We start from the raw sequence: 11,266 nt of genomic DNA, 5'->3' as shown, positions 1-11,266 counted from the left end.
ATGGACATTTGGGTTGATTCCAAGTCTTTGCTATTGTGAATAGTGCTGCAATAAACATACGTGTGCATGTGTCTTTATAGCAGCATGATTTATAACTACCTATTTCTTACACACTTCTATACGTAGTAGGTAGTCAACAAATATTTGTGAAAGAATGTAATTTTGCAAACTTGGTCTTACCTCATTTCTCTCATCTACGTCTTTGCATTTTTCAAGAAGAGCTTTCAGAGCAGGAATGTTTTCTTCCTCTACATAATTTATTACGCTCTGTGATATCAAAACTGACATTTTCACAGAAAGCTGCAGTTAACTTTATTTGAATACCTGTTAAATTAGACAAAATACATATAATTTACAATCAGAAAAAAATTAAGTTACTATTAAATACAATATCCTTCTTAACATTAACCACATCCAAGGACACCTCCAGTGGCAAAGTGAAGACACGGCTTCCGACGGCTCCCATAGCTCAGGTGTCAAGAAGCTGCCAAGATGTCTCTTAGGTTCACACTCACCTCCATCTTAACTTATCCAAACACCAAACTCCAGATCCATCCCTAAACCGTCCTCATCACCACTCTAAAATGCCTCCCTGCTCCTCCTGCTGTCACCATCCCAGTAAACGGCAGCTGCAGGTCCATTCTTCCAAGGCCAAAAACCTTGGAAATGTTCACGACTTACCTCTTCCTCTTACACCCTGCACTCAATCTATTAGCAGATCCTTTTGGCTCTACCTGTAACACACATTTCACATCTGACTACTACTCACCACTGCCATCACCGCCAGCCTGGACGAGCCACCATGACTCACCTGCACCACTGTCATCGCTTCCTAACTGGCCTCCCTGCCTCCACCTGACCTGGAAGAGTGGGTTTTAAATGGTCTCACTGCAAATAAATAATTAAGTATGTGAGGTGATGAATATGTTAATTAGCCTCATTTGATCATTCTACAATGGATACATGTATCAAAACATCACATTGTACCCCCATAAATATATAAAATTTGTCAATTAAAATTACATTACTTTTTTTAATGTAATTTAAAAGAATCACCTGAAGAGCTTTTAAAGCAGATTCCTGGGCCCCACCGTCAGAGATTCTGACTCAGCAGGTCTGAGTGGGGCCCCTTACTCTGCATCTTTATCCAGCTCCCTGTGACACTGACACCACTGAGGAAGAACCACAATGTGGGTAGTACTAAGTCAGAGCATGACCTCTTTTATTCGAAGCCCTCTAAGGGCTTCTCAGAGTGCTCAAGATAAAATCAAATGTTTTTACCTTGGCCAAGATAACTCTAAGTGGCAAGCCTCTCACCTGTGTTACACCTGTGACTGTAGCTCCTACCGCTCCTTCTCACCCTTCTGGCTGCCTGGCCACGCTGAGCACCTGTCCCACCTCACCAGGCCTCTGTGCTACTTTTCTGTCTGCCTAAAATTCTCTTCCACAGGACATGCACATGGCACACCCCCTGACCTCCGTCAGGTCACCTGGTTAGAAAGTCTCACCTGATGTGGGATGTCAGGGTACCGACCCCACACAGGCTTCACTGTCACCCTGCACTCTCAACCCTTTGCCCTGCTTCCACCACTCTCCGTAGCACTTGCCATCATCCGAAAAATGACATTGTTCGCTGACTGTCTGTCTACCATAACTACACTTTAAGTTTCAAAGGAGTAGAAATTTTATTACTGGACATCCAAATGCAAATAAACAAACCTCAATCCATACTTTTTACCACACACAGGTGCTAACTCAAAATTCACCTAAATATAATGTCTGAAAGCACAAAACTTCTAGAAGAAAACATAGATAACCTTAGTGACCTTAGATTAAGGAAGATTTGATATAACACTAAAAGCATGGTGCATAAAAAAAGAAAACTGATAGACCAGAGTTCGTCAAAATTGAAAACTTTTGCTGTTATGAAAATGAAATTGTTTGGGACTGGTGAATCCTTTTTTCCTTCCTTTTCCTCTACCCTTGAACAGGACTGTCTGTAACTGATATCCCATGCCCGTTCCCCAACTCTATGTTGGAGCAGATAACTTGTTTCTTGGGGTTCCCAGGTGGAAAGAAATCATGCCTCCAGATGGACTACACCCAGAGCCTCTCATACCTGATTTAGATGATGAGATTTAAATGAGACTGTAGACTTTGGGTTGATGCTGAAATGAACTGAGACTTTTGGGGAGGCCTTGGGATGGAATGAATATGTTTTGACATGGGAAGGAAATTTATCTCTGGGGGCCAGAGGGCAGAAACTATTGCGCTCTATGATTCTACTTATACAGCATTCTGGAAAAGGAAAACTGCAGGGGCAGAAAAAAGATCGGGGCTGTCAGGGTCTAAGGCAGGGGCATGAGATGGCTACAAAAGAGTACAAGAGAATCTGGCGCGTTAATGGCTGTTCTATATCTTGACTGTGGTGGCAGTTACACAATCACTCATTTGTCAAAATTCAAATCTGTCCATTAAAAAGGGCAAATGTTATTATATCTAAACCACAAATCAGTATACCTTACTTTCAGGAAGTATATATTCAGAGCAACTTGAATTCATACTCCTGGGTTGAAAAACTTTTATTTTAAAACATGATGTTATTTGATCCCATAGTTTCACTACTAGGAATTATTCTAAAAACATGAGAAACATGAACAACATTTTAAGATTTTAAGTAAAACAATTTTATCCTTACAAACAAAAATCTTAGAAATGGATATTATATAAACTATAAAATTATAAAAATTCACAAAGTAGGATAATATACAGTCATCAAAATGTCTCAAAAAATGTGTTACAGAAAAATGCTCATGATAGCAGAAGTGGGGTAAAAGATTAAGAGCTATATATACAGCATCTCAGCTATTTTAAATATATATATGTTTAAATACTGGAAATAAAAAAAGAATAAATGGTGATGGGCATCAGTGTAATTTTTATTTTCTTTAAAACCTTGATTTCCTACATGTTCTGGAATGTGATGCTTCTATCATTAGAAAGCAGTGAGGCTTTTTATTAGCAGTCATCACCAACACCCACCTTCATTTGTTCCTACTCCTAGGATCAAGCCTAAGGCCTCAGTAGGGCTTGCAGGATCTGGCTCTCCCTCTATATCAGCCCCAGCTCACCCCACAGCCCAGCTAAGCCGAAGAACTCAAATTCACCACACTCCCCCAGTGCTGCTCCACACTCCTGCCTATGCTCAATGTGCTCCTTCCATGTAGAACACCATTCTCATCTCCACTCTACCAAGGCATCCATGGCCCTCTGACTCACAGCTACCATTTTTCATCTAGTTTACCCCCTAAAGTGTGAGATCACCCAACTCCACACTCAGTGCCTTAGTTTAGGCCTACACCATCTATACTAATCAAGACCCCTAAGGTTGCAAGAAACTAATTTAAACTAGCTTAAGCAAAACAGAAAAATGTATTTGAAGGATACTGGTTTATTTCCCATAACCATACTACGGGAAGAGTGGGTGCCACTGGACCTCAAATGCCAGGAGGATTCTCTTTCTCTACTGGCTTAATTTACTTTCATTCTAGACCAACTACTTCTACAGAAAGGGAAATATGGCTTCCCACAACCATCCAGCCTCAAATTAGATCGTTTACCTATTTTTTGAGACAGGGTCTCACTCTGTCACTCAGACTGGAGTGCAGTAGCACGATCATGGCTTACTGCAGCCTTGACCTCTGGGGCTCAAGCGATCCTCCCACCTCAGCCTCCTTAGTTGGGACTACAGGCGCACACCACCATGCCCAGCTAATTTTTGTATTTTTTTTAGAAATGAGGTTTCACCATGTTGCCCAGGCTGGTCTCAAACTCCTGGGCTCCAGTGATCCACCTGCCTCTGCCTCCCAAAGTGTTGGGATTACAGGTGTGAGCCACCACACCTGGCCTAAATCAGATAGTCTCTAACACCAGAGAAAGCAGGCTATTCTTTGTTCCCAGATCCAAAAGTCTCAGAAAAGGGCTCTGACTGCCCAGGCTGGATCTGTTGCACACCCAGAACCAATCAACTAGAGACACAAAGTTGGGAGGGGGTTACGAGTTCACACCGTATTGCCACTGCTTCCAGAAAACAGTAAACAGTTGTAATCTAGGCATCAATCCTGAAAACGTCTACTACACCGTCTCTCGCCCAGACCAATGTGACAGGCCAGCGACAGGCCAGCGAACCTTTGCCTCCTCTCTCCAGTCCCGCCCCCTGTAATCCATTTGCCACACTGAAGCGAGAGTGAACCTACAATACATTTTTCTTAAAACCAAGGTTGGGAGGACAGATGACAGCTTTACTACTTACAAGTTATTCAAGGAACTTACACCTTCTAGGGCTTTCAAAGCCACTGTAAAGATGTAAATACGCAATTCCTATGGAAAGCTTCGCTCTCCACAGAGCAGAAAACTCCGGAAGTTCAATTCTTGCTTATAATGAGGGCATGCAGATCCTCCACAATCTGGCCCCATCTTACCATTCCAGCCTCATCTCTTTCTCCCCTCCCCAGCCCCATTCCTCCCACCATTTACACAGTCACATCTAACTTCTGGCTCCAGCCAGACTGACCTACTTGCAGCTCCTTCACTGCCCCACACTTTGTTCTTCGCAGACCTTCGCACTTAATGCCCCCTCTGCTTAGCAAGTCCACTCTCCACGTATATATGCCTGGACAGCTCCTACCAATCCTTAAGAACATGGCTCTAACAGATCTTCTGGAAGCCTTCACTGACTGGCTGCTTACCCCAAGCTGGGCCAGGCCCTGGGCTCCTCCACACCTGTGTATACATCTGGTCATAGACTGCTCACATCACACTCAACTCTCCTCTTCATCTCATTTTACTTACTCTCTCCACATCTCCCTTAGACTAGAAGTTCTGGCAGCAGGATCTGCTTTATATCTAGTACAATGCCCAGACAACAGGGGGTGAGAGAGAAAAGCAGCCCCTGACTGTCGGGAACTGACCTGGCACGCACAGCCAGACTTGGTGTTCTAAGGGAAATGCAACAATTTCAAAGAATACCAACATCAAACAAGGTCACTCTGTCACCAGGATATGAAGACAAAAATAAGACTACTCTGGAATCATATCTGAACACAGACAAAAACATGAACATCACCCAAACCACAAAATGCTCAAACATCTTCCTATCCTGGCTAATATGAAGGATTGCTGCTTCTTTATCAATTACAGCTTTAGCCTCACTCCATACCTCTCGCCTTTTCGTTAAGATTTTAAATATCCAATTGCAGAATTCCCAGTCCTCCTGCTTCCTGAAGCACCCAAGACGAAGCAAAGCTTTGCTTCCTTGAACTCTTCCCCGAATCACCTAACATCATCTCGAATCTTCTAAGTCCTTTCTAACAACCTCTTACAGAGAGCCCCATCGTTCCCTAGGACAGGCATTCTCCATTGCAGGGACTTAATAAGACCAACTTTGTTCAACTAGAGGTACGGTCCTGGCAGTCTTTGACTAGAAGGCATTGACAGTGTTTAATAAATTTCACTGAATAATCTATTATTAAATGTCATGTTTGTAAGCACATACGTAAGTACCTAGAAATTACAAAATAAAATTTGAACATTAAATCCACATCTGTTGATACATACAATAGTAAAACCAATGACACACTGTCATGTTAAAGAGTACGTGTGTAGTATAATGCTATTTGATAAAATATATAAGACCCCCATATATGTATCTATCCAGTGTGTACACATGAACAAAAAGAAAAGCGTGGAAGGACACACACCTGGCTGTAAAATTCGTTATCTTACCATGCAGGACTAAAAGGAGGAGATAATTAGCTTTGCCTTTATGCATCTTTGTGCTATATTGTTTTACCTCGTCTACATTCATTTTCATTAGAAAAAAATGTTTCATCACAGGTGGAAAACTACAGCTTCTCATCTTTCACATTTCAGTTTCAATGTTCACTTCCAAAAGGCCTTTCGGCTTAAAACGAAGCTGTGTAGTGGCCAAAAGTATGCACAGACTGTCTTGGTTTGACTCCTGACTTTATTGCTGACTATTATATCATCTCAGGCTAGTTTATTTTTTTCTTCTTTAATTTTTTAACTAATACATAATAATAGTACATATTTACAGGGTATGTGTAATATTTGGATTACATGCATATGATGTGTGATGATCAGAGTATTTAGGATATCCATCACCTCAAACATTTATCATTTCTTGGTGCTGGGAACATCTCAAATCTTATCTTCCAGCTACTTTAAAACATACAATAAAAAATAAAATATACAATAAACTGTTAAGTATAGTACCGTGCTGCTGAACACTAGAGCTTATTCCTTCTACCTAACTGTATGTCTGTATTCATGAACCAACCTCTCTTTATCACTCCCTGTCCCCTGGGCTAGTTTCTTCATCTCAGGGTCTGAGTTTCCCCATCTTCAAATAACTGCACAATTACATGCAATGGGATTAAAATAATACCTTACCTATATGAAGCCAATAAATATTAGCTGCTTTACATAATAACAGAATATGATCATTTCTTAACCACTCTTTCTTGGTAGATTCTCAATACCTGGATTGTTCTCTATTATGGAATCATTTTTATTCCTTCATAACACTTTACTAAACTTATAACTTACATATTTACCTTTTTTACATTTGTCTTTGTTTTTTTTTTTTTTTTAGCTACACCTGCTGGAATGGGACATAGTTACCTCATTAATAGTTGTCTCTCCCACTAGGATATAAGCTTATAAAAAGAATGGATTATTTTCTTTTGTTCTATACCAAATACCCAACACTTAGCTTAATAGTTGGTTCATACAAGACACTGTATTTCTTGAATAAATGGACATCAGTTGAATCTAATGTCCACAGCATTTTCTGTCTAATGGGAATATAAGGCTACACATTCTTTTGCACAATTAGCAAAAAAATGAATGTCTTGCCACCGGTTTTGAAAATGACAGAGGTAGCCAACAGCAATGGCGGAACAAAAAATTTATGTTGCAGTAAGCTCATTTTTAGAACTTGCCAATTTAATAGGCAAAATCTCTAAATGTATTCAAAATGCTTTCACCGAAAGGCCAATCGGCTAACAGATGCACCCTATAACTTTTCTCCGGTTACAGACACACTGTATGAAAGCAACGACAGTGGCCATGCTGCCCAAGGCTACTTCTTATCCTCCAGATATGACACAGTAAGTTCCTGAATGTGGCCCCTCCCATGGTTCTCCTATCTCCAGCCCCTCTTTTCCTCCTCCCACTTAAGTCTCCGGCAATGATCATCCCTACGCAGTCCCCAGAGCCTACCCTGCTGCTGACATTCCTGGGCCTGGGTGGCAGCCCTTTGCCCCCTCCACACAGAGGCCTAAGTGGTCCTCCTGAATTGTGTCTTCTTACGACCATTCTGTGCTCAAAACACCCCAACAGTTGTCCTCTCACTCAAAATAAAATCCCAGATCCCTACCATGGCCGACAAGGCCCTGCTTGATCTATTCCACCCCTTTCCCACCTCCCTAAGCTCAACTCTTCCTGCTCCTTCTCCTTGACTCTGCTCAGGCCACAATGACTTTCCGTACATATGTCACCTGGTCAGAGCTTCTCTGACCACCACGTATAAATGGTGTATAAAACAGCCCTCTCCCCTCTACTATATCCCCCTCTTCCATGGCCCTACTTTAAAGGTCTTCCTTATAACACCTAGCATCACTCCACATACCACATACTTTGTTTTTGGTCTGCTTCCCCTAGCCAAACAAATGTAGCTCAATAAGAATAAAGACTATCTCTGTTTTGTTCACTGCTGAATCTCCAGCACTTAGAGAAGTGCCTGGTACACCACAGAACCCAGGATCGGTAGAATGAATGGACATGCCCACGCTGATCCAACTACCTGGAATGCCTGACCAACGTTAACATTCTTAACAAGCCAAAACACATCCTTCAAAACCCCACTCGCGGGTCACCTTTAAACTACCTTATGTATATATATGTATGTATGTATGTATGTATGTAGTTATTTTTATTAAGACAGGGTCTGGCTCTATTGCCCAGGATGGAGTGCAGTGGCACATTCACAGCTCACTGCAGCCTCAAACTCCTGGACTCAACTGATCCTCCTGCCTCACCCTCCCTGAGTAGCTGGGACTACAGGTGCACACTAACACACCCAGATAATTGTTTACATTTTTAACTTTTGTAGAGACAGGTCTTGCTATATTGCCGAGGCTGCTCTTGAACTCCTAGCCTCAAGTGATCCTCCTGCCTTTGCCTCCCAAAGCACTGAGATGACAGGTGTGAGCCTGCATGCCCGGCCTTGAACTAATGTATTAAGGGCTGTCTCTCTCCTTCATTCTTATATCCCCAGAACCTATTACAGATCTAGAACAGGTAGAAACTTAATAGATAACTGTCAAATTGAATAACTGCATAGGTATGCTAAAGATACCTCTTCTGGAGGACTTTGCCCACCCACAGCCCCTGCTACTCTCAACAGCCATGTTCTCTAGCATCAGCCATACCCAGGGATGGGCATATGATCTGTGGCATGAAACTGTTGAAAAAGATAAGCTGGGCCAATCAGACTCCTATCTCTAGAACTGGGAATTAGAAACCAGAGACTGGGCCAATCAATACAGGTCACGCATAAAATGATACAGTTCTGAGACATCCAATCAGCAAAGAGAGAACACAACAGATATGAACAGAAAAGAGACTCCTCCTAAGTAAGAGAACAAATGTGGCCCCTAAAAGGAGGTCAGGGCTGCAGTGAGCCAAGATCACACCACTGCACTCCAGTCTGGGCAACAGGGCCAGACTCTGTCTCCAAAAAAAACAAAAAACAAAAAAGTTGCCCCAGAGAGATGTAGAAAATGGAGCTACCTGGGATCCTGACTTCTGACTCTCATTCAATCCCATAATCTCCTTTTCCTTGAAGTAAAAGATTTAAGTTTCTGTTCTTTGTCTTCTAAACAGTCCTGACAAATACAGCAGCACATAAAATGGAGAAACTGACAGTTCTTGAGCAAAACCAGGAAGAAGGGGATGGCACATTCATACATGATCCTATAAAAATTAATCTGGCAGTGTACGTGACCCAGACTGGAAAAAAACACAAAGAATCAGGGCCCTAGATGCCAGTCGAGGAACCACCAGACAGACAGTACAATATAAAATCCCCAGTATTTGAATTTTCTGACCTACCAAAATATCCAGAAGAGATATTCTGGATACAAAGATAAAACTAACTATGTGACTGGATGGAAAAGAAAAGAACAGGTGGAAGATGACCAGATGCCCGGCATAGGTGACTGAAGAATGGAGCGGCCCTTAACAACAACAACAACAAAAAAAAAAAAAAAAACAGGAGAAAGAGTAGACTTTCCTCTACTTAGTTATGCCTCCTCTCTTCCCTCCCACCACCCCAGCTGGGTGAATGGGGCTATGGGGTGGTTTGGCCAGGCTGAATTTGAAGTGTCCCAAAAGAGCGAGGTTGGAGAAATCCACCCAATACTTGGAAAAATACATCGTTCACACTGTGTGTGAATGATCTGGAAAATTATTCACATAAAGGGTGTAGAACAAGGATTCTCAAACTTGTGTGCATCAAAATTATTTGGGAAGCTGGTCAAATACACATATCCCTTGAGCTCCTCCCCGGGAGAATCCCATTCCCTAGATCTGGGGTGGTGTCCAGAAACTGACATTTTAACTAGTACCCCAAAATGATTCTGATGAAAGTAGTCCATGCTAGTAAAGCTAGAAGAGAACAAAGAACACACCTGGCCACGGCATTTCCCAACCTGGGCTCTGCACTCGGCACACCACGGTGGTTTAAAAAGGTCTGGTCCTCAGTGTTGTCAAAATGTGGGCAGGAACGAACCTGAAGGGGTGATTCCCGAGCCACACCTCAAGCCGAAGGAATGGGAATGTCTAAAACGCTAAGAAATCTACATTTTAAACAAGCGCCCATAGGGAGCAGATACGACTGCATAAATAGTAATTCAAAAAAAAAATTCTTCATCGGTTTAAACCTGTCAACTTGAAAGAATAAAAATTTCAACATTACAAAGTGATGAAGAAATTATTTCTCTATAAATAAATCTTGGAGGGGTGGAAATCAATGGCTTGCACTATTTTGCCAGGCGTTTAACAGCCTGCACAGGACAATGGAGCAATGGAGCCCACGATAAAAGCAAGGGAGAAAACACCACCTCTAGGCCCGTGGAAGCCTGGGAAGAGGAACCTAGAACGGTTAGCGGTACCAGCTAAGGGGGCTCTCAAGGTGGTGGATGTGCCAGAGGCTGCTTGGCAAAAGGAAAAAAAACGGTTTTACCAACAGCCTTCACCCCAACCCACCCAAGGGGCCCCGAGGAGACAGACCACCTGAGACTCCAAGGTCGGAGACCTTCCGGGCGCTCCAGCAAAAGCGGACTCGCCCCGAAAGCCGGGGCCCGAGAGTCTGGGGCCCGCGCCAGGCCCTCCCCCGGACCCCCGTCCCGAGCTCGCCCCTCCCGCGCACTCTCCAGCTATCCTACCTCCCCGCCCGGCTCCCCCCGCCCGGCCTCGCCCCCATCTCCTCCCCAGTCCCGCGGCAAAGCCCCGCGACCGGCCTCCACACTGACCGTCTCCCAACCTGGTCCTCGGCTCCGGCAGAACGGGCCCACTTGGCTGCAGGCGATGTTAGAGGACGGGAAAGCAAGAGACGGCGACTGCAAGCGTGTCGCCCTCACCACACCCGGCGGCCATATTCTTCCCTCTCGGCGAACTGACAGATCACGTGCCCTGGGTAGGGGCGGGACTCCGGATTGTCACGCCCCCTGGGCGTGAAGGGGAGGGGCGGAGAGCAGGCGGGGCTGGAGGAGCCGCGGGGCGGGGACACCCGGGACCAGCGCCCTAGGCAATGTTTTTCACTGTCATTGTCACTCTTATTACAGTTAATTTATTATCCCTATTTGCCATTATAATCAACCTTATTCAGAGAAATAAACATCAATTATAACTTCAGAAGACACTGCACAGACATGAGAAGTGAAAGCCGGCTCAGCAGCCTTCTTCCGGATCCGGGAGCGAGACCTCCGCCTTCCACGGGGCCTGTGGTTCATACTCCCGGCCTTCCAGGTCTCCCACCACCTCCCCTCACCTCCTTCAGCCTCCACATTCCTAGGCCTTGCTGCCAATAAGCGTCAATCTTGATTTTTGAAAAAGTCCAAGGATGATGACGCTGCACCTACCGATGTGTCAACCTGCAACTCGGGAAAAAGCCAGTAAGGAG

At 43.8% G+C, this 11,266-nt stretch overlaps 1 protein-coding gene across 1 annotated transcript in view; it reads right to left on the bottom strand.

Annotated features, from left to right (window-relative positions):
• The window catches only part of KIDINS220 (kinase D-interacting substrate, 220kDa), a 111,027-nt gene extending 100,254 nt beyond the window's left edge, over positions 1-10,773 (bottom strand). The window contains exons 1-2 of the mRNA XM_011960941.1: positions 10,628-10,773; positions 181-324 (exon numbers count right to left, since the gene is read on the bottom strand). Of these exons, the coding sequence (XP_011816331.1) occupies positions 181-288 (108 nt within the window). The 5' untranslated portion in view covers positions 289-324; positions 10,628-10,773. The remainder of the gene's footprint in view (positions 1-180; positions 325-10,627) is intronic.
• Positions 10,774-11,266: the final 493 nt, after the last annotated feature.

The sequence above is a fragment of the Colobus angolensis genome, unplaced genomic scaffold, assembly GCF_000951035.1.
Source record: "Colobus angolensis palliatus isolate OR3802 unplaced genomic scaffold, Cang.pa_1.0 Scaffold53, whole genome shotgun sequence".
NCBI classification, from domain to species: domain Eukaryota; kingdom Metazoa; phylum Chordata; class Mammalia; order Primates; family Cercopithecidae; genus Colobus; species Colobus angolensis.
Note: the sequence above shows the minus strand (reverse complement) of the source record. Positions and strands in the feature narration are given on the sequence as shown.